At 55.0% G+C, this 27,812-nt stretch overlaps 2 protein-coding genes across 11 annotated transcripts; one reads left to right on the top strand and one right to left on the bottom strand.

Moving 5' to 3' along the window:
- On the top strand, positions 1 to 8,444 carry Lzts2 (leucine zipper tumor suppressor 2). The gene is given in 6 exon segments (XM_052763069.1): positions 1 to 110; positions 2,940 to 3,389; positions 4,813 to 5,475; positions 5,987 to 6,244; positions 7,106 to 7,327; positions 7,329 to 8,444. Coding segments are annotated over 5 exon segments (2,022 nt in total). The 5' UTR covers positions 1 to 110; positions 2,940 to 2,981; the 3' UTR covers positions 7,800 to 8,444.
- On the bottom strand, positions 8,248 to 27,767 carry Pdzd7 (PDZ domain containing 7). Of its 10 annotated transcripts, none has more exons than XR_008223195.1 (12): positions 27,642 to 27,767; positions 26,610 to 27,002; positions 21,636 to 21,776; positions 21,248 to 21,422; positions 20,592 to 20,768; positions 20,201 to 20,348; positions 18,327 to 18,387; positions 17,612 to 18,007; positions 16,926 to 17,123; positions 15,329 to 15,422; positions 14,890 to 15,072; positions 12,564 to 14,580 (listed from the first exon to the last, which is right to left on the bottom strand). XR_008223195.1 is itself a non-coding variant. In XM_052763071.1 (12 exons), coding segments are annotated over exons 2-12 (1,668 nt in total). In that variant the 5' UTR covers positions 26,836 to 27,002; positions 27,642 to 27,767; the 3' UTR covers positions 12,564 to 14,579. The 10 variants fall into 10 exon arrangements, 4 of the variants coding, with proteins under 4 accessions (XP_052619032.1, XP_052619033.1, XP_052619031.1 ...); XM_052763071.1 differs by having other exon boundaries at positions 15,022 to 15,072; XR_008223193.1 differs by having other exon boundaries at positions 12,564 to 13,377; positions 14,405 to 14,580; positions 14,890 to 17,123.
- Between the last annotated feature and the right edge of the window lie 45 nt (positions 27,768 to 27,812).

Here is a 27,812-nt window from a genome sequence, read left to right as displayed (position 1 = left end):
CCGGGCCGGGCCGCTGCGAGTGGCCGCGCGCGGGCTGGAGCGGGCGGGCGGCGCGCCTGTGGAGTGCTGCTGGGGCGGCCCGGGGCTGAGCATGGAGCAGCGCGGCGGAGGTGAGGGGGCCGGGGCTCAGGGTGCCCCCGCTTGTAGGCGATGCGGTCCGGTGGGGAGGTGGCATTCCACGGACGCCCCCCCCCCCCGGTCCGTGGAAGGAGCGGACAGTTGTGGGTGGGCCGGGGGACTCCGGGGCTTTTCAGTCCCGGAAAGGGAACTCGTGATCCCAGGCTGGATCCCGCTTGGCTGGTCTCCGGAGTTTGAGTGTGTGTGTTGGGGGGACTTTCCCCAACTCTCCAACCCCCAACCCTGAGGTCAGAGAGTTGGGACCCGGGCCAGACTCACCCCGGGCCCTGGCGCGGCCCCAGGCTCCAGAACCCCCAGCCCAGTGCGGGGGGTGGGGGGCGCAGGGGGTCTGTGTACCATAGTGATAGGTCAGGGGCGTGCTGGGGGAGAACCGGGGGTTCATTTTTCCCATAACCACAAACGCATTTCTCAAAATGGAGCCGCTTGCCCCTCCTTCTCTCTTGGGCCTCAAGAGCGGGAGCCAGGCTGGCTAGGCCTGGCTTTCCAGACTCCTGGCCCTCAGAGCCCAGCTTTACGTCTCTCTGGCTTTGGGGGCCCTTGCCTGCGTGGCTTCAGCGACCCTAACTCTGGGGTCTGCCTCTGGCTCCTCGTGTCTGGGTCTCTTGGCCTCTTTGTCTCTTGACTTCTGGTGTCTGTCTCTGGCTACAGCAGCCCTTGCCCTTCTTCCTTCGGGCTCTCACTGTCTGTGTTCCCTGGGGTGGGAAATGAGAACAGCATTGCCAGCCCTTTCCCACTCTTCCCTCCGTCCTGTGGAGCGATCTCTACCCCCGGCCGGACCTTGTGGGGGCAATCTCAGCTCCTGGCTCTACAGAGAAATGTGTGATTGCTCCTCTTCGAATCTCTAGTTCACTTACTACCCTGGCTCGCTGTAACTCCTCCCTCAGGCTGGACTTCTGTGATTTCTCAGTCTTAACACTTAGGGACGCTTAATGGAAGACAACATAGAAAGACCAGATGGGGTAATGAGGTCAGATACTGTGAGCTCACCTTTCCTCACACCCTTAAGTTTAAAAAAGAAAACAACAACAACAAAAAAAAAGGATTTTAAAAAGAGGGGAGGGACTTCCATCCACCCAGGTGGTCTTGAATATCACCCGGGTCCCAACCCACCCCCAGAAATGCTCACTCATACAAGGTACTCCAAATGTGCCTTTCACACACCTTCCTGTTCACACACTTGTGTAAGATGGACACAGTAATTGGTGTAACTGTCCTGTCAGAAATGAAGATGTCCTACAGAGACACTGTCTCTCAATCTATGAGAGGCTTGAAACAATGCACCCCAAAGAAGTGAGGCTTTCCCTAGGAATTTCATACTGAGAGAAGTTAATGGCTTCTTGAGGATGGGTGACTTCAACTGACTTGGGACATAGACAGTGACCCCAAGTTTGGTGATATTCACACAAAAACTCCCATATATGTGGACAAACTGGTATTATCTGCCCAAACATTTTTTTTGTCATATAGTCAACATTCAGACCCCATGGATTCATTTATTACATATACATTAATAACTTTTGTGTACTTTCTCAGTAATAAAACTCACAGTCTTGTACGACATAAGAATTCACACATACAGCTGGCCATGGTGGCACAGGTTTAGAATCCTAGCCCTCTGAAAGCTGAGGCAGGAGGATCCATGAGTTTGAGGCCTGCCTGTGCTACGTAGCACAGCCCTGTTTCATCAGTCATGTCCCCCACATCACACACACACACACACACACACACACACACACACACACACACGTACGGATGTACTGACATCTGTCTAAACACACATCTACTCACTGTATTTTCACAAATACTGCTCATTTTTATGCTTCTGTAGGTGTGCTCACACCCACAAGTAAAGGCACACACTCTTATGGAATTCTCTGTTCACTTCTTGGCCCCTGCTCCACATGATGACTTCAGCAGATGCCTAAGTCTTGGTCATCAGCAGCCTTGGGACTGGGAGGGAGTTCCGGGTTGGAGGCTTGCTGTCCCTTCCGGGAAGGAGCAGGACTGGGGAGGTGGAGCCATCTTACTTGAGATCCTACCAGAGGTGGTGAAACCCCATAGGGGTACTCTGAAGAGTAACTGAAGCAGGAAGGTTTGTAAAGGTTGGCACTTGGCTGGGGTCTGTGTAGGCTCCCTTAGTCCCGAGTGGATGGCAGAAGCTAGGAGTTGTCATGGAAACAAGCATAACCAGCATCAACCTCTGGGAGGTAGGAGACCCCAGAGGGCACCTGTGGGATCCTGAGACCTGTGAGCTTTCCTGTTTGGCCAGCTCCACCCTTGCCGCCTCCGTGTCTGGGAGAAACTGAGGCCCAGCAGTGGGAGGCTGGACACTGCCTGGCTGTGGCTCTTTGTTCCCTAATTACCATCTGAGTTGGTGATGGCATCCCTGACGTGTCCTCTGCCCAAACAGCCCAGTAACGAGGCCACCTGTCCCAGGAGAGTAGGGCCCTGTACTGGGAGCTAGTAGTTAGGGATCTCTGCCCAGTCCGAGTCTTGGCCTTTATAGGGGATGCAGGTTAGGGCTTAAGACTGGGTCTTCCCTGCCAGGGAAACTGCATAACCTCCTGGGTCTCCTAATTCCTTCATCATCTCTGGTCGAATTATTCCTTAGCCTTGTCCAGACTAGAGCTGGGTAGTGAGTGGTGTAAGGCCCAGGGAAAATTGAGGTTCCTGCCAGTTCCTGGAGAGGAAGCCTTGTTACTATGTTGGGAGTGTGCTGTCTGGAGGAGGGGTCAGGAGCAGGCCTGTAGGGGTAGAGGACTCACGGTGTAGGGGCTCTGACACCAATGCCCTGCTCACAGGTTGCCCTGGAGGCCCCTGGCCAGGCCTGAGCCTCTGCCACCATGGCCATTGTGCACACACTGCCAGTGCCACTGGAGCCCGCACGTGAGACAGCCACTGCCCCACAAGCTCCAGCCATGGGCAGCGTGAGCAGTCTTATCTCAGGCCGGCCCTGTCCCGGGGGATCTGCTCCTCCACGCCACCATGGTGTCCCTGGGCCCACCTTCTTCCGCCAGCAGGATGGGCTGCTACGGGGTGGCTACGAGGCACAGGAACCACTCTGCCCAGCTGTGCCTCCCAGGAAGGCTGTCCCAGGCACCAGCTTTACCTATATCAATGAGGACTTCCGGACAGAGTCACCTCCCAGCCCGAGCAGTGATGTTGAAGACCCGAGGGAGCAGCGGGCACACAATGCCCACCTCCGTGGGCCCCCACCAAAGCTCATCCCTGTCTCTGGGAAGCTGGAGAAGGTAAGGGCCAGCCCGTTTGGGAGGGTCTGGGTGGAATCAGGAGCCCCTTAGGGAAGCTAGAATTTGGAAGCACATATAGAGCAAAGAATGTGGACTAGCTCAGGGAAATAGCAACCTGTCTGAGCCCCATTTTCTGTGTCTGTATAGTTAAGGTTATAGGCTAATCTTCGTAGGTTCCTGTTAGAATTAGTACTTAGCATAGTACCCAGAACCTTCAAGTGAACGATATTAGTTGCTTCGATTATTTTTTTATTTTTTGGTTTTTTTTGAGACAGGCTTTCTCTACATAGCCCTGGCTATCCTGGAACTCACTATGTAGACCAGGCTGGCCTCCAGATATCTGCCTGCTTTTGCCTCCTGAGTGCTGGGATTAAAGGCATTAGCCACCATGCCTAGCCAATTGCTTCAGTTGTGATTACACAGATGTGGGTCTTTGGGCAAAGCCTTTAACTTTCCTGGGGCCTCTATTTCCTCATTTTTTAATATGAGAAGAGGATAGTGTTTTGCTTGCATGGCAATTGCAGTGTTTAAAAATGAGCATTTTGAATTACTTAACCTAAGTGGACATTTAGAAGGCCTATTGTCAGTGGGAGCAATTGTTTTTAACTTACAGGGGTGGAGGACCCTGTGTGGGAAGGCGGAAAGTCTGACAGGGTTTTGAAAGATCAAGGTTTGGGGCTTGCGGAGATGGCTCATTGGGTAAGATGTTTGCTGCACAAGCGTAAGGATCTGAGTTCAGATCCCCAGGACCCATGTAAAGAGCTGGGCATTATGGTACAGGACTGTGATCTCAGTACTTGTGGGGCAGAGACACTCAGATCCCTGGGGCTTGCTGGCCAGTCAGACTGGCTGAATTGGTGAGCTCCAGGATCAGTCAGAGACTGTATCAAAAATTAGGGGGGAGTAACTGAGGAAGGCTCCTGACTTTGACATCTGACCTCCACACACAGACACCTGTGTGCACACATGCACATATTCATGCACACACACACACACACACACACTTTGATTAGCATTTGAAAAGATCAAGCAAGCAAGCTGGGCTTGGTATCTCACACCTGTAATCCCACTTCTTTTTTTTTTTTTTTTGGTTTTTCGAGACAGGGTTTCTCTGTGTAGCTTTGCGCCTTTCCTGGAACTCGCTTTTGGAGACCAGGCTGGCCTCGAACTCACAGAGATCCGCCTGGCTCTGCCTCCCGAGTGCTGGGATTAAAGGCGTGCGCCACCACCGCCCGGCTAATCCCACTTCTTAAAAGGCAGAAGACTTTGCTTGTATTCAGAGCTAGCCCTAGGGATACATAGTGAGTTCCAGGCCAATAGAGTAAAACCCTGCCTCAAACCAACAAAAAAAAAAAAAAAAATTAAAAGAAAAAGAAAGTGATCATGCAGATCCTCCTCACTGTCACATGGTACCTCATTTCAGAACATGGAGAAAATCCTGATCCGGCCAACAGCCTTCAAGCCAGTGCTACCCAAACCTCGGGGGGCACCATCCCTACCTGGCTTCCTGGGTCCTCGAGCTGCTGGGCTATCTGGGAGTCAGGGCAGCCTGACACAGCTGTTTGGGGGGCCAGCCTCCTCTTCCTCGTCTTCTTCTTCCTCCTCTGCTGCTGACAAACCCTTGGCACTGAGTGGCTGGGCCAGTGGCTGCCCATCGGGAACACTGTCAGACTCTGGCCGAAATTCTTTATCCAGCTTGCCTACCTACAGCACCGGAGGTGCTGAGCCGACCACCAGCTCTCCAGGTGGGCACCTGCCCTCCCACGGCCCTGGCCGAGGGGCGCTGCCCGGTCCCGCCCGAGGGGTCCCTACTGGGCCCTCCCACTCAGACAGTGGCCGATCCTCTTCCAGCAAAAGCACAGGTTCCTTGGGGGGCCGTGTAGCTGGGGGCCTCTTGGGCAGTGGTGCCCGGGCCTCCCCGGGCAGCAGTTCGGGTGGAGACCGCTCTCCGCCCCCTCCACCCCCTCCGCCCCCTTCGGATGAGGCCTTGCTACATTGTGTCCTGGAAGGGAAGCTTCGAGACCGAGAGGCAGAGCTGCAGCAGCTTCGGGACAGTATGGATGAGAGTGAGGCTACCGTGTGTCAGGTGCGGCCCAAGGCAGTCTCGGGGTGGTGTGGTATAGCATCTGGAGGCCTCTAGGAACAATGCATGGAGCATTGCTTTGGGGGAGGGAGAGGATGAAGACCCATTGTGTGACACCCTTAACCTTCAAAGGAGTAAGGAGGTAGGGTTTGTGAATTGGATCCGGCGCTGGCTCGGAGCATCTGTTACACTTGAGGAAGTTACTTAACCTTGCCAAACCCCAGTTTCCCTGTCTAAATGGGGATAGTTCGGACTTCCTAGGCGGGCTATGAGATTAAATAAGGTGAAAGGTATAAAGCGCCTAGAATAATGCCTGACACCTAGGAAATGGTGTATCTGTGCTTGCTTTTCGCCTAGAATAATGCCTGACGCCTAGGACATGGTGTATCCATGCTTGCTTTTACTGTTGTAAATGTACTGAATTTGTGTGCTCCGCCCTCCGCCACCCAAGCCGGGAGGCTAGAGCTCGGGATCTGGGGGGCCTGAAGGTCTCCAGCCTGCTTCCTTTCTCTAGGCATTCGGAGCGCGGCAGAGGCACTGGCCACGAGAGCGGGAGGACTGTGCAGCGCAGGCGCAGCAGGCCACGCAGCGTGTCCAGCGGGCCCAACAGCTGCTGCAGCTGCAGGTGTTCCAGCTGCAGCAAGAGAAGCGCCAGTTGCAGGATGACTTCGCACAGCTGCTTCAGGAGCGAGAGCAGCTGGAGCGCCGCTGTGCTGCCTTTGAGCGGGAGCAGCGGGAACTCGGGCCGCGGCTGGAGGAGACCAAATGGGAGGTAGGCGAGGTTAGGTGCTGGGCAGGCTGGAGGGGTCACACTGGGCCACGCTTGGCAGACGAGGCCCGGGGTAGCTACCCTAGGGGCTCTGCCCTTCCACGTCTTTCTGGGTTGGGGTTTCCTTGTGCCTCTGTGTTGGAACTCCCTGGTCTGATCTGGTGCTAGTGGCATTCATTGCCTTCCCTATTAGGTGGGTACTGTTAATACCTCCATTTTATGAATGAGGAAACCTGAGTCTCCAGAAGGGCTGGAGCCTAGACCTAAATTAGCAGGGGCTGGGCTGAGATACAAACCCAGGCAGTTTGGGTTTTTTTTGTTTTGTTTTTTGTTTTTAAGATTTATTTATTATGTATATAGTGTTCCGGCATGTATGCCTACATGCCAGAAGAGGGCATCATAATCTCATCCTAGATGGTTGTGAGCCACCATGTGGTTGCTGGGAATTGAACAGCAGCTGGTGCTCTTAACCTCTGAGCCATCTCTCCAGCCCGGCAGTTTGGTTTTGATGCCTGTTCTTACCCAAGATGCCTTTCACGTGGACATGTGGCCACTGTCCTGGACTTCCCCACTCCACCCCTGCAGCGCCTGCCACCCTCTCCAGGCCTAGGCAGTGCTTTTACACCCCCTAGTATAAGGAGACCAGCATCAAAGGGAAAAGATCTGGGTCTCTTTTTTTTTTTCCTCTCGCCTCTTTCTAGAAGTATATCTATGGATGCGTCCCTAGGCTCCCATCCTGCTGCGCCTCTATGTATAAAATAGCGAGAGAGCATCTCCTCTCCTTCCATGCCCAGCATGGTACCCAGTGCCCAACCCCCAGGGAGGTCTCCCTCACCATCCTTCCTCACTGCCCTCTACCCACAGGTGTGCCAGAAATCGGGTGAGATCTCTCTGCTGAAGCAGCAACTGAAGGAATCTCAGGCAGAGCTGGTCCAGAAGGGCAGCGAGCTGGTGGCGCTGCGGGTAGCCCTTCGAGAGGCCCGGGCTGCCTTGCGGGTCAGCGAGGGCCGAGCCAGGGGCCTGCAGGAGGCAGCCCGAGCTCGGGAGCTAGAGCTGGAGGCCTGCTCCCAGGAGCTGCAGCGGTACCCGCCAGGAGGCCGAGCGGCTCCGGGAGAAGGCTGGGCATTTGGATGCCGAGGCAGCCGGACTCCGGGAGCCCCCCGTGCCCCCTGGACCCCCAGCCACCACCGACCCTTTCCTCCTGGCAGAGAGTGATGAGGTTAAGGTGCAGCGGGCAGCCGCTGGGGCAGGCGGGAGCCTGCGGGCTCAGGTGGAACGGCTTCGGCAAGAGCTGCAGCGGGAGCAGCGGCGAGGGGACGAGCAGCGGGACAGCTTTGAGGGGGAGCGGCTGGCCTGGCAGGCAGAGAAGGAGCAGGTGATCCGCTACCAGAAGCAGCTGCAGCACAACTACATCCAGATGTACCGGCGTAACCGGCAGCTGGAGCAGGAACTGCAGCAGCTCAGCCTGGAGCTGGAGGCCCGGGAGCTCGCTGACTTGGGCCTGGCTGAACCAGCCCCCTGCATCTGTCTGGAGGAGATCACTGCCACCGAAATCTAGGCTTTGCAAGGGGCACAAGCCACAAGACCATCTGGGTCCCAGCATCCACTGAGCACTCCAGGTCTCGCAGCCGAAGGGCCTCTGCCAAGCATTCAGGTGGCCTTGTGACTTGAAGGAGCAAGATCAGACCCCTTGAAGTTCCATTCACTGTCCCCAGAGGCTCCTACCCACTGCACCATTTCACTCCCCAGCGGTCAGTGCCACTGCCAGCCCTGTTTGTCCCCAGATGTCTGCCAGCCCACTCCAGCTGGGAAGAGAAAGGGGCTACCCCATCTCCACATTCTACCTGCCTGAAGCCAGAGAGAGCCAGATGGCACCAGCTGCTCCAGATGTGCCTGCCCCCAACATGCCCAGGTGGAGGGACAGGGCTAGGACTGGGGTCTGATCCCCATGTCCCAGCTCTGCAAGCCTCTTCTGGACTGAGGGGGCTGAAGTCAGACCAAAGGAAGAACTCAGCAATGTCTTGTTTATTTGTGTTTGTGACCAAGCAGCCCCTCCGAATACCAGGTTTATGGCCTCGTTTTCACTTGTATATTTTTCACACTGTAAATTTCTTGTACAAACCCAAAGAAAAAATTAAAAAAAAAAAGTTTGTTTTTAAAAAAAGTCTGCTGGATAAAGAACTGCAGGCGAACTTGTCTGGCATCTGTCTGGAACATTTGTCCCCTCTGCTTGCTGGCTACTCACCTATCTCACGGAGTTCTTACCCCGGGGGGGGGGGGGGGGGATAGGGGGCTAATTCAGTCGAGTCAGAGGTCCTAGTGGACCACAACATGAGTCTTACTAAGGTCTGAGGAATTGGAAAAGCCTTCCACCCTGTCCTTTGTACTGAATGTTGCTTGAGACTGGGGGATGGATATAGTGACCTCCTTAAGGACTCTGAGTTTAAGCCTCTCAGAGTATGGGAAGCCAGGGGCATCATGAAGAACCTCACACCAGTTACAGGCTTCAGACTTGACTTTCTCTGCCCCCTCACTGAAGCGGTCCAGGACCAGGGAATGCAGACGACATAGGCTGCCCACTAGAACCTTGTCCATGGACATCCAGCTTATCTTAAACAGCCGGGGACTTCCAGACAGCCTGGAGTAGATCACAGCCACAGTATGGTGCTCTCAGGTGTCAGGAAGATAGGACAGAGGGGCCTCGGTATTGCAGGGTACCGGGGAGCAGCAGTAATCCTTAAGGTCAGTGGGAAGGGTCATGGGAATCCGTAAGAAGAGGGGAGAGTTTGGGGGCACTTGGAGGAGCCTGAAGGGCTGGGTTGAGAACCTGCTGTAGTTGCCTAGCCTCAGGGGGAGGGAGCTGGGGCGGGGACTGGGGTATTGTCAAGGGGTCCACGGGCAGAGGAACTGCCAGCAGGAAGGCTCTGGTCCTGAATGGCTAATGCGACAGAGGATAAGGGCAGCAGGCCAGGTCCCGGAACCCTGACCACAAGCTCCATAGGCTCGCGAGCCTTGTTCCTATATGCTCTGCGGATGGTGTCCACAGCTCCCTGGTGAGTCACCTGCTCCAGGCTTTCCCCATCCACTGCCACCAGCTCGAAGCCAGCCTGGCATGGAGATGGAACAGTCAGCGCTCACATCATTCCCACCCACCACCCAACCTGAAGGCAGTGGCCTTTCACCTCCACCAGCGAGGACACTCCTCCCCCATCTGGGTGCTGGGGATGGACAATAGAACTTTTGTGCCTGGAGCTGTTGGGGGCAGGGTGGGGCACAGACAATGGCCCTTTGTCCCTTGGGACTTGAGGTGGAACAGGATGGGCCATTCTCAGGCCCAGGCTAGCATGAGGGGACAGATTCTTCTCTAGGCCTGCCCATCCTACTGGCCTGACCTCTCTGCCCCCAAGCCACCGCCTACGACCTGGTCTGAACAGGCCTGGCTGGAAGACTAATGTGGACCAGCCCTGTACCCTTCAACCCTGGGCCTGAGGAGGCTTCATGCTTCACCCACCTGCAGGGCCCCACAGAGGAAAGCAGCACCTCCGGGAAAGATCTTCTCTATCTTCACCATGGGCTGCACCTTGGACTCGATGCCCCCAGAAATGCTGATGCCTGGGCAAAGTCCAAAGCAGAGTCATAACCTTAGCCCAAACCTTGAGCTCCCAGGAGAAGCATGGACTCCCATCCCCAAAATCAGCCTTGACTTCTTCCCACCTCCAAACCTAGATTTCCTAACTATACACCTTAGCACTCAGATTCCTTTCTTGCGGCCCCCCCCACCCTCCCCCCGCATCTTCTCTCAAGCCCCAGGCGTCCACCCTGCGTACCCAGTGCCTCCTGGACTCACCCAAAGACTGCTTCATCTTGGATAGTGTGACTGTCCTCAGCTCTCCAGTGGAGGCTTTCCAGGTCGTCTCCTCGGTTGCCCCACCAATTCCATTCTCCAAGGGCCCTTGCCCAGCTCCCACCTTGGCCTCCTGCCCATCCAGAGGTCGTGGAAGCAAGGGCCTTGCCTTCCGAGGCCTGTGGTAGCGCCCATTGGCTGTGGTGGCATTGGTGATGGGTGCTGGGGAAGGGGAGCGCATGCGCCCAGGGGACTTGCCTCGCCCTCGGCTGCGGCTGCGGCTGCGGCTGCGGCCTGGGGTCTGGCTCTGGTTCTGCTGAGTGCCCTCTTTACTTGGGGGTTCTGTCAGTAGCCAGTTAGGCCTGGGAGGCCGGGGAGCCACAGGAGGTGGTTGGGGAGGGGGTGTACATGCGCTTCGGCGAGGAGAGAAGGCATCAACTGGTACATCTTGTAGAGGGGGGATTCCTTTATGGTGGTGGCCAGGGGCAGAGGCACTGAGGGAGACCTTAAGGCCCCCTAGCCTCTCCCTTATCTCTCCGTCGTCATCCTCTGAACAGCCATTCACTGGCAGCAAGTAGAAGCCTCCACGGCTATCTGGGGAACAGGGTCAAGGTCAACTAGCTCTTCTTGATCATCAACCCCAGGGTAACCTTTCCAGACCCTGGTCTTTTCTGCTGTTGGTAGGGTTCCCGAGGAGTGTGTGTAAACAAGGCCTGGATTTGCTCAGGTCCATTGTAAAGGGACACTGCCCACCTATTACTAATAGCATCCTAGCACTTTGTATTGTAATACAGTTCAACTTTAGCATAGCCAAGAAACCAGATTTAAAAGTGTGTCATCTTTTTTTTTTTTTTTTTTGTTTTTCGAGACAGGGTTTCTCTGTGTAGCTTTGCGCCTTTTCCTGGAACTCACTTGGTAGCCCAGGCTGGCCTCAAACTCACAGAGATCCGCCTGGCTCTGCCTCCCGAGTGCTGGGATTAAAGGCGTGCGCCACCACCGCCCGGCAAAAGTGTGTCATCTTAAAACGCCCTTTACAGGAGTGTGGATGTGATGGCGATGGCCTGGAGGGCAGGGCTTTCCTTCCTGACCTCAGCGACGCTGCTTGGAGGCAAGGATGGAAGGCCTGTTCTCCCTGTTCCGATGTCCCCAGGCCTGTCCCTTTCCCCCAGGTTATGGGACTCTGACTGACCAGGCACAGGGGTGATGAGGTGACGCTTGGGTGGCGTGTCTTGCCTGGTTGGTCTCAAAGCAGAAGGCCGAACTGGTTGGAAGGGAGCACCAGGTCAGACAGAGGCCAGGCACTCCTGCCACACTCCCAGATAGGCATGCCAGCGGGCTCAGCAGCGTGAGCCACCCTCCACTCCCACCCGCAACTGGAGCTCAGGAGCCGGACGCCCTCCCCCAGCTGCTGACCTGCCCTGCTCTTGAGGGCCTCAAACGCCTCCAACTCCACGGGCATCACCATGCTGTCGAAGCGGCCGAGGTCCGTGGGGGCCACCACACTCCTGGGGAAGGCAGGGATGTGGGGTAAGCAGGGCTTGGGTCTGGAGGTGCCGGCATGGAGGAGCGTCAGCCCTAGGGTCCCTGGGGCTTCTGGCCCCTCCCCCTCTCTCAAGCCCCTCCCAACCTGATGTCCCTCAGCAGCAGCAGCTTCTCCGGCCTGTCCAGGATGGCCAGCAGGGGGCGCACCAGGTCCTCCACACCACCCTCATGGACATACTGTGTATAAACACCACAGATCAGACAGAAGCAGCAACTCCAAAGCTGGATGTGGGGAGACACCAGGGCACACGGGGACCCTGAGGCCCATCCAGCCATCCTCACTCTAAGATAGGTTCACCCTATCCAAGGTCCACAAGATGGTGTGTCAGTGACTTTGTGGATGCCTGTGACGAGCCGCAGATCTGCAACAAATAGCAACAGCAATCCTGGCGTCTGGACAGGCAACTCCCTAAGGCTTTTACATAGTCTCTTATTTAGCAGCCACTCTGAGATGATTCCTGTTTTACAGAGGGAGGAACTGAGGCTCAGAATTTGCTCAAAGCCATGCAGATAAGAAAAAATGAGAAAAGGCTGGAACCCAAGACATCCAGCTCTTGCTTGCTCCGATGCCGGAAAATAACGTGCAGCAACTGGACTCTTCCCCTACCCCTCGCCCAGGCAGAAAGAAGGAATGTAAGCCCAACACTAGGCTGTGGTCCTGGCTGTGCCCACCCTTTGTTCAGAGCTAGAATGGTGAGCTTGGGGAACGGGTGGCTCCACAGAAGGCCTCTCTAGTCAGTACCCTCTGCCTGGCACTGCCTGGATGCCACCAGCCCGGATGCCACACCCCATGGATTCTGGAGAAGGGAATACTGGGAGCCAAGTTACTTGGGCAGCACACCGCCCCCTGGTGGTGAAAAGGAGACAGCTTCAGAGAGACCCACGGATAGTTACCTCGTATGGGCATAGAATTAGAATTAGCAGGCGCTCTGGTCATCTGAGTGAATCATCAATAAATATTTAACAATAGATAAAGAATAAAGTGTGTGTGTGTGTGTCCTTAAACCACACACACAGTTACAGGGACTCATATCAACAATACGCTGCCATATATGTGCATGTCCCTCAAGCATGAATTCAGCATCCACTGTTAGAGGCACAATGTTAATAAGACCTTCTCCCAGAGCCTCGGGGACCCAAGTCAGAACAAGGGACAGATGAGCCTCATTCGGCAGTAACTGTAAACCACTGCAGTGGGGCAACGTGGGTTTTAGAGAAGGCTGAAGTTTCAGAACCGGCCTCTCAGAAGCGGTGGCTAGTCCACCAGCTCTTCCAGAGTGGACAAGGAGCGGCGTGGGACCTGGGGAGGAAAATGTCCCAAGGGCCTGCAGAATAACAAGGAAATGAAGGTCAAGGGCCACGAAGACCCTCCTACAGGGCTGCACAGGTTGAGCTCTATGTGACTAGCACCCCCTAAAACTATGCAGCTTATAATTTGTATCAGCTGAGTGGTGGCCCAGGAAAGCTGGGGTTAGCGGGTTGAGATGCCACACTGTGGAAGTCCGAGAAAGTGGGAGAAAGCGGCTTGTTCTCTGTTCTGCCTCATAAGGGAACTGTAAAGCAGTAAGAGGGCTGACTTGTAATTCTGGGTCTGGTGGATGTGGAAGGATGGCTCGGAGAGGAGACGGGAAGCCAGGTTCAGGGCAGCACTTGGTGGTCACGAAGGAGCCTTGCCTATCCCTCAGGCCCGGGCTCCATCTCAGAAGGTTTAGGGTGGGGCACTGGTTTGGATGCGGATCTTATGTAGAGCCTACAGGGTAAATAGAGCCACGGTGAAACGAAGTCCTGGTTTGCAGAGGTCGAGGGGGAATGGGGGATGAGGGAAAGGCGTCTGCCAAAGACACAGGTGCAGGGCCCCTCCTAGTGGCCAAAGCTCAGAGTTGCAAGCTCTCTGGAGCTAGACCACAAAGCCCACTGAATGTTCCCGAACACAGAGGGACAGAGTTTAGCCCAGAGCCCTTGACAGGAACCTCCATCTGTATTTCTGTTGTAAACCAGCCCTTGGTAAAGGGATGTGTGAATGACCCCATCTTAGGCTTTGAGTGATACTACAGGGGCACATACATGCATGCTATGCACAGACCAAATACACCATAGACATGCCAATGGACACGTCACAACAATGCACACACAGCCCCATCATGAACCAGGTGAAGGCAGAAGTGATTTTCTAAAATGGCTCAGCTTGCCCACAGTGTGCACTAACGCATGTTCCCTACAGAGAACCCACCCCAGGACCCTTGGGGTCCCTGAGAGAATGATAGTAAAGGATGTTCCAGTTGTCCTGGAGGGGTGAGTAGCACGCCACAGCCTCCCCAACACTTAGGCCCAGGGAGTCCTCTAAAACTGACACCCACAGACACTGGGACCCTCTGCAACTGGTTGAAGAGAAAGGAAATAAAAGAGTGTAAGTATTGGGGGAGGATTGAGATGGGAGCCCAGGAAAACCTGCCGCAGGGATAGAAGGGAGATGGGGGACAAGTCAGGGTTTAGAGGGGGACAGTCAGTTGCCTGTGAAGCCTCCCACTCATCATCTGTCTTCCTCATCTCCTCAGCTTAAATGTCACCTCCTCTGAGAGGCCTTCCCAGATCTCCTGGGTTACCCACGTCTGTCTTTCACAGTGCTCTGCATGACTGGTCACTCGGGGAATTTAGATTCTAATTATTGTCTATCTTTTCTTCCTGCGTGGGAGCTTACTGACTGACATTGACCTCCCAGGAACTGGCCAGTGGACAGCGGCCTGGAATGAGGGGCTGGGCCTTGGGCAGAGACTCACCCGGGAGCAGTGTCGAGTGACTGCTAGCACCTCATCGTCCGTCAGCAGCCGCCGGGCCAGGTCCTGAATGAGGGGCCGTCGACTTTCCCAGGCCTGCACCTGCTCATCCACATTGGGCAGCTGGCCAGAGGGGCTTCCGGACCTGGCAGAGAGCAGGGCCCGGCCCCTCTCCCGTTCTGTAGGGCAGGGGTAAGAGGGTGTGATGAAGGTGACAAGAACTGTTAGGGTAAGGTAGAGTTCCTCTTGGCAGGGGTGAGGCTCCAAAGAGACCAGCTGAGAGACTGAGCACCCTGGACAGAATCCCACTGTGACCCTGCTCCCCAACATGGCCTTTCCTAACAAACTACCATCAATAGAGAGCAAACTCCAGCTCCTCCTTCACCGTCATAATAATCTTCCCCCCACTGAAGCACAGACAGGCTCCCTCACCCCCAAATCTCTTCAGGGGTCCCCTCTCTGCCCCCTATCTTTTCTATTAAGCTAACCATGTTCTCTGCCTGATACCACAGGCTCAGCTCTAGAGGAGTCTCGATCAAAGTCGATAAGCTGGCCCCAGCCTGTTCCCGCATTCCCCCATCTGTTGCTTTACTGTGGGGACCTTGGGATACTGGATTTACCACGTCTCAGTCTCCAGGTGACAAACTTCTGCACAGGCCCCACGCTCCCTGCTGTAAAGAAGAAAGAGGTTCAGTTCAGCTGGAACCAGAGTTCCCGTTAGAAGTAGTCAGGGTGGGTACAAGTGCCTTTGTGGGCCTTCAAGGTCAGGCCCAGTTAGGGACTTCATTCATGGGCAGTGGGAGCGGGGGAGAGGTCAGTGAAGGTGGTGGGCCAGGAGAGGAGGCAGTATGAACACACTGCTTACGGAGATTCATTTGGAAAGGAAGGCAGGGAAGAACCCCAAGGACAGAGCTTGGTGGTACCTACCTTGCAGAGACAGAGGGGGAAGGAGGAGCCTTGGAAACAGAGAGGGGAGGGGCCAGAGAGGTGGGCTGAGAACCGTGAGAAAACAACCTGGGAACTGTGAGAAGAGAAAGAGGTGAGGCGAGGGCTGCCTCTGCCTCGACTGGACAGTCACCCTGAGGCCTCTGGACACTTGGCTCTAAGGCGGAGCAACATCCAGCTTCTCATCCTCTGCTTGCTTCCACCTACCCGATGCTCGCTCCCACTTCTGGAAGCAGCACCCTGCTTATCTCCTGGGTGACCCCCTCCATTCTCGGCTGGGCACATGGCCCAGGGTGAGCAGCAAAATCACCTATCTACCGGGAGCTCCTGTCTTGTTCTTCCACTCACGTCACAGTGGTCTGCTCAGCATGACAGATGACCCCAGGAGGCAGAGAGAGCCCTGGCTGACCCTTCAGCTGGAACTGTTTACAAATCTCCCTGTAGGTCAGGTGTGGTGGCGCACGCCTTTAATTCCAACACTTGGGAGCCAGAGACAGGTGGATCTCTGGGAGTTGAAGGACACCGTGGTCTACAAAGTGAGTTCCAGGACAGCCAGGGCTGTTACACAGAGAAACCCTGTCTTGAAAAACCAATAATAATATAAAACAAGCCCAAACAACAAAAACTCCCTCCTGTCCAGGGGCGCTAAGGGACAATGGCCATCTCACCTTCAAGTTGGCAAAGCCTTCTAAGGTGGAGGCACATGCCTGAGGGAGATATGTCTGCTTAGGTATTGTTCCTTCAGATGGGCTAACGTCAGGAGCTGAGCCTAGAAGCACTCTAAAGCCAACTGGACTCGAGTTTCTGTCCCATGCAATTGTGAGTTTTCCCTCATCCATGTTGGGCCTGGAGCCTCGACAGGGCTGACAGGTCCTTAGGAAAACTGCCTGGGGCTGGGGCTGGAACCCGCGGAACAGTGCTTGCCTAGCAGGCCTGGGGCCTGAAGGGTCAATCATCATGACTAATGGGATGGGGACGGTGTCTCCGTTTGAGTCCTTTCCGTCTGAGCCCTGACTGAGCAGTGGCTTTCCTTGGGGACAGTTCTAGAACGGGGTTGGGCCTGTGGAGCTCTGGATGGAGGGTGTGAAGCCAGGAGCCCTAGCAAAGGTACTTCCATCGCCACCACCACCAAAGCACGGGACTCCAAACTGAGCTCAGTCACTTCTTGCTGTGCCTGAGTCTGTCATTTCACCTTTCTGAGGAGATGGAAGATGACAGGATGACAATGGCCACCCGACTTCCGGAGCACCTTGTAGGACCTAGACAAGGTGCTGACTTACAGTCACTCATTCTCTGATTTTCTATATGCCCAAAGAAACGAGTTCTACAGATTTTTTTTTTTTTTTGAGACAGGGTTTCTCTGTGTTGCCCTGACTGTCCTGGATCTCACCCTATAGACCAGGCTGGCCTCGAACTCAGAGATCCGCCTGCCTCTGCCTCCCCAGTGCTGAGATTAAAGGCGTGCTCAACCATGCCTGGCAAGAAATGAGTTTTAACCCTTCCGTTTTACTTGTGAGGGTGAGTGGCGGGGTAGGGTGAGATTTCAACCTGGAACTGCTGGATGGATTCCAGCGCCTACCTTTCTCCAGGTCCAGGCGAGGGCGGACTTTGGTGGGGCTTCTGCTGTCCAGTGTCCAGGCCTCTCTATGCCCGTCCCCTGCTGGCCGCCCCTGCCGCCCTCCCTTGAAGAAGAGGTTCATCAGCGTCTTGGAGCGCTGCAAGGCCCCCTTCTCCCCAGGGGACCCTGACTTCTCCTTCTTCCGCTGTTTCTTCTCCTCTGTAGATATGAGGGAGCCCCCGGGGGGGCTGGAGGGTGGGCAGAAGAGAAGGAGGGGGCAGGGGGATAGGAAAGGGCAGAGAGAGGGAGGCAGACGGGGTCTGCAGCCATTCCAGAGTGGCAGTGGATGGAGTAGGGTCTTCTTCCTGCCTTCCACCTCTCCCCTACCACACAGCTCCAGGGATGCAGGGAATCTACTGTGTCTGTAACTAAACAGGTCTGGTCATTCCAGGCTGGAGGAGTTGGAGTTAGGGCATGTTTGGGGCCCAGAGCTTATCAGTTTGGGGGCTGGGACTGAGGCTGGGTTTGGGGCCAAGGCCTGTTTATGAAGGAAAGCCTAGAGCAGGATCTGCGGATATTCTGGGACCTGGAACTCGGCCTAGGCCCTGGGATTTGGGCAAAGGCAGATTTGGGATTGCTCCTTGGTGTGTTAGGCAGGCTTTGTTTGAACTAGGGACTGTGGGGAAAGTGGGACCCTCCCAACATACCCCACAGTGTCAGGTGGCTCTGGGATCGGGTGATGGGAGGCCTGGGTCGGCTGAGGGCCAGCAGCAGAGCCGTCTTGGGCGACTCTGACAGTGCAGAATCAAGGCGTCGGACAGAAGAGGGACCATCAGAGCGGATGGCCGTGTCCCTGAGGATGACGGTCGGCCGTACACTGCACCAAGTTTCCACTCGGCTGCCCATATCAGGCTCAGTCTGCATGGCCGTGTCTGCCCGCCCCCAGCCTGGGCCATGGCCACCGGGCTCCTCGGGCCCTAGGCAGACGTCCATGCGGTCAGAGGGTAGTGAGCCTGAGCTGCACGGGGCACTGGAGGCGTAGGAGGAGACACTGGAGCCACTCTCCGAGGCTGGGGACAGCTGCTGCAGCACCCCACTGCTCACTGCAAGGGAGAGGAAGCAAGGTCGCTCAGGGGGACCGGGCCACGCTCACACACTACCCTTGGGCTTTGGGGTGGGTCAGAGACATCAGCTGCTCAGACTGTCATCTATATCAGGGAGCCCTGGGAAGTCACTTCTTTCCTCACCCACGGGGACTTGAGGCCTAGAAGACCCTGGCATTGAGTCTGGAAATCCTCGGTGAAGGCTATAAGCAGCTCTGGGCTGCAAGAAGGTCCTGAGGGCATCTTGGTCCCTCTCTTTCTTTTCCCAAGGAGTCCAGCCCCACCCTCGGGCTCCTCCCTTTCATCTCTGAGGACTTACATCTGTCCAGCCAGCAGTACTCAGAAACCATCTCTTTGTAGGCAGGGTACCGGCCCGTCTCCTGGAGAAGACATGGCGGGTATTGGAGGAGCAGGAGAGAGGTCAGGAGGAATCCGTCCCTCTCCACTGGGTCCATCCGGCTTACTTTCTTTTTTTTTTTTTTTTTTGTTTTTGTTTTTGTTTTTTGAGACAGGGTTTCTCTGTGTAGCCCTGGCTGTCCTGGATCTCGCTCTGTAGACCAGGCTGGGCTCAAACTCACAGAGATTCGCCTGCCTCTGCTTCCTGAGTGCTGGGATTAAAGGTGTGTGCCACCACCGCCCAGCCGGGCTTACTTTTTTTTTTTTTTTTTTTTTTTTTTTTTTTTGGTTTTCCGAGACAGGGTTTCTCTGTGCAGCTTTGCGCCTTTCCTGGAACTCACTTGGTAGCCCAGGCTGGCCTCGAACTCACAGAGATCCGCCTGGCTCTGCCTCCCGAGTGCTGGGATTAAAGGCGTGCGCCACCACCGCCCGGCCGGGGCTTACTTTCTAAACGTGCTGATTTCCTTTGTAGCTCAGGCCTTTGCTCCTGTTCACTTTTCTCCTCCCTGTGCTAATCACATGGCTAGCTTCGTTCTTTGACTGTCACTGCCTGGGCGACTCTCCTCTGGCCTTGATACAAGCCCTTCCTCAATTACCCCACTCCCCTTCTGCTAATTTCCTGATAGCATTTGTCAAAATCTGATGCTCACTGTCCCCCAGGAGCAGAGAGGCCTTGTTGGTCCACCCTGATCTCTGTGCGGCCCAGCACCTTACCTCATAGGTGCTCAAAAATACTATCGAACAGCCAGGCGGGGTGGCTCTACCTGGAATACTGGGTTCCCTAGTGCCTGGGACCCGAGAAAGGAGGAGCTGGAGTTTGGGGCCAGATGTGGCTATACAGAAAAATCTAGCCTGGGCTACCTAGTGAGATTCTCGAAAAACAACACACACACACACACACACACACACACACACACACACACACACACACACACACACAGAGGCACAGAGTTATCAACTGAATTGGGGAAGAGCTGGAGTTAGGAAGAATGCTCCAGATAATTAGAAAAGGGAAGCTGAGCCGGGCGGTGGTGGCGCACGCCTTTAATCCCAGCACTCGGGAGGCAGAGCCAGGCGGATCTCTGTGAGTTCGAGGCCAGCCTGGTCTCCAAAGTGAGTTCCAGGAAAGGCGCAAAGCTACAGAGAAACCCTGTCTCGAAAAACAAAAAAACAAAAAAAACAAAAAAAAAAGAAAAAAAAAAAAGAAAAGGGAAGCTGTACGTGGGAGAGATGGCAGTAGAGGTCAGGAGGTAGCCAGTGAAGTGCTGGATGACGCTGGGTGACAAGCCGGGAGAGAGAGGGCAGAGCAGGGAGCCTGGTGGACCCCGGGGAAGAGTGAGTCACCACCCCTGTGCGCAGATAAAGACCTTAAGGAGGCGTGAGAGCCACATGAACAATGAAACCAACCACCTCCTAGGAACCCCAATCTCTGCTGTACCCCAGGGATCCACACAGCTGAGGTCTTGCACACAGCTATAGCTCCCACTCCATGCATTAGTCTTCACCTTGAGGCCTTCCCCCATACCCAAGGAGAGCTACAATGCTAGAAATACAGGGAGCCAGACCAGAGCCAGGCCAGGCCACTGACCAGCTGAGTGACAACCGACAGCTGCGTCTCTAAGCCTCAGTTCCCTCTTTCGCCAAATGGAAAGAGTTTCTGCTCTCTCTTCCATGTGGCTGTGGAGTTGCCACTAGTGGCAGGGCAAGCAGTCTAGTTAAGAGCTAGGGTGTTCTGGGAAGTTCCAGACCTAGTCTGGCCTCTCCCTGCGGGAGATAACGGGATATCATCCGGCCCACCTTGATGGTCAGCATTATGTGCGTTTGGCCCTTCAGCACCTCCACGGCCTGGCTGTGGCTGATGTCATCGAACCTGACCCCATTGGCCGCCAGGACCTGGTCTCCCACTTTAATGCCATTCTCCTCAGCCAGCCCACCGTGATCCACTCTGGAGATAGACAGGTGTGGCTTGATAAGACCCTGGCCCGCCTCCCTCCCCCTAATCCAGACCCCCTTCACTTGGCTATGGGAGTGCCCACCTACACCCCTTGGGCCTCTTCTGATTGACAACACCCTTTCCCCAGGCGCTATCCTGAAGGGCCAAGCCTCATGTGTCGACCCATCCCCAAACTGCACTTCCAGCCCCGCCCCAGCCCCACACCCAGCTGCTCCGGTTCACCCTAGCACTCACTTAGATACATAGATGCCCAGGCCAAACTCCTTGCCCCCGCGGATGTTGAAGCCTAGGCAGAAGTCGTCAGAGGTTGTGTAGAGGTGGACGATACGCCGCACACCGTCTTCTGAGCTGCTGTCCGATGGTGTGGAACTGCACTTCTCCACCACTAGCCGCCGGTTCACTACATCCACCCTGCCGAAACACAAGAGGCCCTGACCCCAGGTCCCCCAGGAACAGCCAGTCTAAAAGCCTTGGCAACTGATTGGGAAAGGGATGATTCCCTTGCGGCGGGGGAGAGGACTTCTCCTGGCCCAGAGTCTTCAGTGGAATATAGGTTTCATCAAACCCGTGAAACACCCCTTCACCTTTCCCTACTAAGTAGTGCAACGTGTGGAGGCCCCTTTCCCTTTTCTGTTTTGGTTTTGATGCTGTGGATGGAGCCCAAGGCCTGCCTGGACTGTGCTAAGTGTCTCCTTTACCACTATCTCTGCCCCAGAGCCCCAGAGCCCCATTTCTGATCCTTACAAGTTCCCGTGGGGAGATACCCAGAGAGTGCAGGGCTCAGTGCTAGAGAGTAGGAGCCACTGGGCAGGGGCAGGGGACATGGGTGGTGGTGGTGTGGTGGTGGTGGCAGCGGTGGTGGTTTCTGAGCAAGGCTGGGTGCTACTCACCACGTGGTCTTCTCCTTGGAGAACTTGATGCCAGGCACACGGCCCATGCGCCGCACCATCATGTGCAGGCAGCTGCTGCTGGTCAGCAGCCTCACAGCACTGCCCATCGTGGTACTTTCTAGACTCAGCCCATTCACCTCCGTGATCTTGTCCCCCACACACAGGCCAGCCCGCTCTGCACCGGAGTAGGGGAAGGGTCAGTGGGTTGCCCACGTCCGTTGACACTAGGCTGTGTCCCCTAATCCACTCAGCAAGAGAGGGCTCTACCTCCCATCCGTTCCCACCCTCAGAGCAGAGGTGGCTCCTACCCTTGGCCACCTAGTTTCGGCTACCCACTGAAGAGGTGGCACACCCCAGGCTGTGCTCCCCCTAAGGGCCCCCTGCTCACCTGCACTGCTCCCCTCCTCCACCCTGCTGACGAAGATGCCCAGGCCATGCTCGGAGCCGCCTCTCACGCTGAAACCTAGCCTCCCAGAGGGGCTCTTCTCCACCCGAACTGCATGGATGATGTCACTTTCATCACTGTTGGCTGTGAAGATGACCACACAGGTATGACCTCCATGTTAATTCTGGCAATTGAGCATCTGGGGTCCCTAACTTGGTGTCTGCAAAGGCTAGGCTTCTGTGCAGAGCCACCCAGATGATGCACAAGGCCCCACATGGAGATGGTATACAAGTCCCCTCTGGGTAGTTCTGAGACCACAGGTCAGAACACGTGAGAACAGCTCAATTAGATTCCATGCTTTTCTTTTGTGCTTTTCTTTTGTGCTCTCTCTCTCTCTCTCTCTCTCTCTCTCTCTCTCTCTCTCTCTCTCTCTCACACACACACACACACACACACACACACACACACACACACACACACAGAGACAGAGAGAGAGAAAGAGAGTTCTCTGGATTCTTACGTCCAATCTCTGAAAATTTGCCATTCTGAAATAATGGAAGGTTCCAGGTTCCGTTGTGGGGAGTCTGGGCTGTCAGCTTGCAACAGAATCAGCTCTAACTTCAAACAGCTGTGGAGCAAGCCCTAGAAGTCGTTAGATGCTCAGAGTCACTTAAGGGCAGAACCAAGCCCGCCCAGAGGAGTCAGACAGGGACAGATTTTCTTCTTTGGGACAGACAGTAAGGCTCTCCATCTGGAGGCGTGAAGACTGAAACTCGGTAAATCCCCGACCCGGACCTTACGGAAGAACAGCTGAGGCCTCTTCTATAGACTCCGATTCTAGGGGGACAGCTCTAGGGACTACATGGCTACCTGAGACAGACCCTCTAATTCAGCATGCTGCAGTGTCTCCCGAGAGCCCAGAGCAGGGCCCAGGGAAGGGGCAGAGGGGTGGTTCCATAGAGAAATGAGACCGGAGAGATTTGGGCATCGAAAAGAGAGGAGGTCATGTGTGAGCTCAGAGGTCAACGACCTTCAAGACAACCTCTGGGTGAAATTGACAAGAGTGCTAGGCAGGCTGCTACCAGGTCAATGGGAGATTCACCTTTCCTTCAGGCAACGTTTACTCCAGAGCTATTTGAGAGGGAGAGAACACACACACACACACACACACACACACACACACACACACACACACTTCAATTCGGTCTATCAGGTTTCAATGTGTGGCCAGGACAGATGGGGCTGAAATCTCCAAGGCCAGTCTGGACAGGGGTGGTACAGGACAAAGACAGGGACCCTGGGGCTTCCTAACCAGTTGTCATTACACAGTTCTCAGGCCCCATTAGCCTTATCTAAAAAGCCTTAAGCTCTCTGCCCACAATCTGCTTTGTCCTCCATGTCCCCTTGGGGACCCTATGACATCCCTGGGCCATTGGGATGTTACATCTGAGCCTTTGTTTGTTTTAGTTTTTAGTTTTCAAGAGCAAGTCTCACTGTGTAGCTCTGGCTGTCCTGGAACTCACTATGTCGACTAGGCTGGTCCCAAACTCAGAGATCTGTTTGCCTCTGCCTCCCAAGTGCTGGGACTAAAGGTGTGCACCACTATGCCCTGCCACATCTGAGCTTTGAGGTTCTCTGAGGATAGATCCCCTCCCCCTCACCTGACCTAACTAGGCTGCTCATCATCCTCCCTGCAGCTTCCTAGCCACCTCTTTCCATTACTACACGGGAACTGAGCATACTGTATCAGCTATTCCTGCCTGTTTTAGAACTCTAGGCTGTCCCTGGCCCTGTACAGCTCTCCCTGTCTTCCTCTGCCACCTGGCGGCCCTCCCTTCATCAGTGGGCTTCAGCCATTCTGGGGGTTTTTGTTTTTTTAGGTACACAGTGCTCTGTCTGCATGCATGCCTGCATACCAGAAGAGGGCATCAGGTCCCACTATAGACGGTTGTGAGCCACCACGTGGTTGCTGGGAATTGAACTCAGGACCTCTTGAAGAGCTGCCAGTAACCTCTGAGCCATCTCTCCAGCACCCATTCTGAGGTGTTTTTGTGTCTCATGTGAGCTGGAAACTGTCTCCTCCTGTAACATTCTCACTTTGGCTTGGGGGGCGGAGCTCGGCTCCTTATCCTCATCCCCTCTCATCTTAGACCTCACCTTCTCAGAGTGGCATGGTGGACCAGGGCATGGTGTCAGACTGGCAGACACTGCATCACTGGAAAACCTGTGAACCTGAGAATCCTGAGGGCGTCCTGGCTGACTCACAGCCCTGAGGGTGAGGAGCTTGGGGCCTTGTGTGTTAGGCCAGGCCTCTGCCACACTGAGCTACCTTCCCAGTCTTTGTTATTTTGAGACATAGTTCTGCTATGTCGGCCATGTTGACCTTGAAGAGACCACTGCAAGGGCTGGGGTAGTGAGTAGGCACCACCAGGCCTAGCTCTAATTTTTGTTTGTTTTGGGTTTGTTTTGTTTCAGTTTAAGAGCTAGGCACAGTAGCCTAGACATACCATCTTATCACCTAGAAGACCGAAGCCTGTGGATGGGGAATTCAAGGTCAGATCTAGTGAAACTCTGTCTCCAAAGCAAACGAGCCAGTGCAGCTTTCCAGGGCTGTAAGCTCAATACGCTGAAGCGGAGGCAGGACTGTCACAGGTTTGAGGCCGGTCTGGTCTACATGCCAGCCAATACTATATGGCGAGAATCTATCTTTAAAAGAAACAACAGCAAGGGGGCTGGAGAGATGGTTGCTCATCCAGAGGTCCTGAGTTCAAATCCCACCGTCCACATGGTGGCTCACAAACATCTATAGTGGTGGTGCATGCCTTTAATCCCAGTGCTAAGGAGGCCGAGGCAAGAGATCTCTGAGTTCAAGCCCAACCTGGTCTACAGAGTGAGTTCCAGGACAGTCAGAACTACCCAGAGAAACTCTGCCTCAGAAAATCAACTCCCCCCAAACAAAACAAAACAAGAAGATATTTAATTATGTCTTTTATGTATGAGTGCTCCTTCTGCATGCTGACAGAAGAGGGGATCTGATCCCATTACAGATGGTTGTGAGCTACCATCTGGGTGCTGGAGATTGAACTCAGGTCCTCTGGAAGAGCACCGGTACTCCGAACTGCTGAGCCATCTCTCCAACCCCGTTCCCAAATCAATCTTTTTTAAAATTACATTTATTAGTTTATTGTGTGTGTATGCACCCACACATGTGTATGTCATGGCACAGGTGTGGAAATCAGAGGACTACTTTCAAGAGTCAGTTCTTTAGTACAATGTGGTCCTGGGGATTAAACTCGGGTCATCAGGCTTGGCAGCTGGTGTCCTTACTCACTGAGCATCTCATCAGCACACCACTCCCCCCAAATCTGTCTTCTAGCAAGCTCTCCCAGGCAATCCTGGCCTGCTCTGAAGTTTTAGGAACATTTTTATGTCTACTGGTCACCATGATTTTTCCTTCAGAATTTTTCTAGCCTGTGTCTTACTGCTTTTCTGTGCATTATTTACTGTCTTTCAGGAGCCTGCGAGCTTAATCATGGGACTTCGAGGTTCTTTCCCACCCATACATCCCTAGTACGTTGCACAGTGCATAGCATCTGATAAGCATTTCTGGATAAATAAACAGATGAGCTAATGAATGAAAAAATGAATGAGCAAACTAGGAGAGGAGAAAGGGCTGGTTAGAAACTAGGAGAGGAGGAAGGGCTGGGTCATGTCGGGCGGTGGTGGCGCACGCCTTTAATCCCAGCACTCGGGAGACAGAGGCAGGCGGATCTCTGTGAGTTTGAGGCCAGCCTGGGCTACCAAGTGAGTTCCAGGAAAGGCGCAAAGCTACACAGAGAAACCCTGTCTCGGGGGGAAAAAAAAAGGGTCATGTCTCCTGCCTTCTTGTCCTCCGGGGATTTCTGCTTCTTGGTCAGAGTGGCAATAGTGACCTCAGCAGTGCCTTGCTGCTTGTCTGAGGGCGGGACCTACCGTGGTCAATGAGCGTGCCAGCCATATCCTGGGCAGCTCACCCCACCCCTGCCCGGCTGACTTTGGAAGGGGACAGAGGCTCCTAGTTGGATCAGAGGAAACACCAGGCCTGAAAGTTCACTCTGGGATCCAGCCAGGGGAGCTGTGCTGGCTAAGAAAGAGGAGAAGACTTGGAGATATTTATCTGGTCCTGTCCACAGAGCCCGGTCCCACAGGGCTCGCTCCCCTCCTGGCTTTCAAGGCTCTGTCTTGCTCACAAGCTTTTGCCGCCTCACATCTGTCACTGTAGTCCAAGCATTGTCCCATCATGCTTCACGCTTTTCATCTCTGACTTTTGTGTGGGATAGCTGCAACCCCACCAGCCGTTCTTGTTGCTGCGTCTCTACACTCCTGAAAGGTGAAGCCTGGGCTTCATCTCTCTAGGTCCCCTGCAAGAGCTAAGCAGGGTGGACACAGAATTGGTGTGCGATGACACAGTGCCAGGCAGCCATCCACAGTCATTCTCTCCTAAGGACCCAGCTCTGGGGTACACTCCCTGACACTCCCTGTTGGTCCCCCCCTCCCTTTTTCTGAACATAGGCTGCTGTGTCTTCAGGCCCCTCCCCCATACCCCGAAGCCTGGACACCGACTCTCCATAGTCCAGCACCGAGCTGGTCACACAACTGATTGGTTGGTGTACGTACAAATGGGTCAGGAGAAAGTCGGAGTTCAAGGGATGCAGCACCTGACTCAGCACCCTGCCTTGTGAATTCCTGGGGCTAACATATGTCTTTTCCTTACACAAAGGTTTCATCTCCCACCTCTGATCCTTCTACTGCCCTGAGGCCTTAAAATATTGGCTGGAGGAGAGGCAGGCAAGTGTAGATGAAAGATGATCCCCTTCCCTAAGACTCCATCTCTTGAATTCCCCTAACTGTACTAGTCTAACCAACCTTCATCCGAATTGTCGGTCCCTGATGTCCTCAGTAATCCCCATCTAAGCCACTCTTGGGCCCCACACCCACCTTCAATGGGGGAGTTGATGAGGATGACTCGGCCCATGGGTGATGAGGCTCGGATTCCGCGGGGGGGCCCATTCAGCAGGCGCTGCTGCTTCCTCAGCAAGTATCGTGTTGCTGTGGAGCCTGGGTCGCTGCCCAGGTGGCCTCGGGAGGAGAGGGAGCTCAGAGAACCAGAGCTGAGTTCTCCTAGACCCAATGGGTCAAAGCCCACTGTGAAACCACGTGCCATGGTGGTGAGGCTGGGGGCAGTGCCCTACAGGTCCAGATGGAGTCTGCTTGTCCTCCAGAGGTTGGCTGCTGACGTCCCAGGCTCCATGTTCTCTGTAGGGCTGGAGTCTCAGGGAGGCAGATGGAAGCCCTCAGTCTCAATGCGTCTCAGAAGTGTGGGTTCCAAATCTGCGTAGGAAGAACAGGGTTTGGGGGAGAGGCGTGAGTGCTGTACTATTACCCAGCGCTCCACACTTCCCCGTGCCTTGAGCATCCTGCCTTCTCATTTCTTGGGACCCTCACCTCTCCCACCCTGGGGCCAGAGGAAATCTGCTCAGTTCAGAACCATCTTGGATTTGGGGGGCTTTTTCTATGAGGCCGTTGGGGTGTTTCTCTTTCACCTTTCACTGCCGCTCTCAACCGAGTCACCCACCAGTCTCCAGTCCTCCAGAGAGTGGAGACGGGATTACAGCAACTTTAAAAAGAGCGAGAAAAATGGGTGTCCGGCCAGTTGACTGCAGCATCTTTCCTGTGTATGTGTACGTGGGTAGGGGTTAGCCTCTAGAGCTGGACTTCAGGACCTGGGACAGCTGCAGCCGAGCTTGCCCCCACCGCCACCCCCAGGGGACCGCCAGGCTCCAGGCTGCGGCTGCGGATCTAAAGCTGCTGAAAGACCCTATTCCGTGACTGCGCGATCTGCTAGAGAGAGCCCCACAATCGCTAGTGCAAAACCGGGGGCCGCGTCCTCTGGAGCATCTCTGTGACCCAAAAAACAGACTCCCCCGTGGGCCCTCCTGCCCCGCTACCTCTAGGACTCGGCCCCCTCACCTGGTCGCTTGCGCAGCCGCCCGCTTTGCCCGCCGGCGAGCGTGAGACACTGAACCCGCTAAGGACCCCGCCCACGCTCGGTGCGGCTGCGGGAATAAGGCTGGCCCCCCGCACGGCCCTGGGATCCCATTGGCTGCTGAGACCGCCAGTCATTCTTTTCTGGCACCTGTG

This window comes from Peromyscus californicus, unplaced genomic scaffold (assembly GCF_007827085.1).
Source record: "Peromyscus californicus insignis strain IS unplaced genomic scaffold, ASM782708v3 Scaffold_4__1_contigs__length_199733344, whole genome shotgun sequence".
Classification (NCBI taxonomy): domain Eukaryota; kingdom Metazoa; phylum Chordata; class Mammalia; order Rodentia; family Cricetidae; genus Peromyscus; species Peromyscus californicus.
The sequence above is the reverse complement of the archived record's forward strand: the minus strand, read 5'-3'. Positions and strand labels throughout refer to the sequence as shown.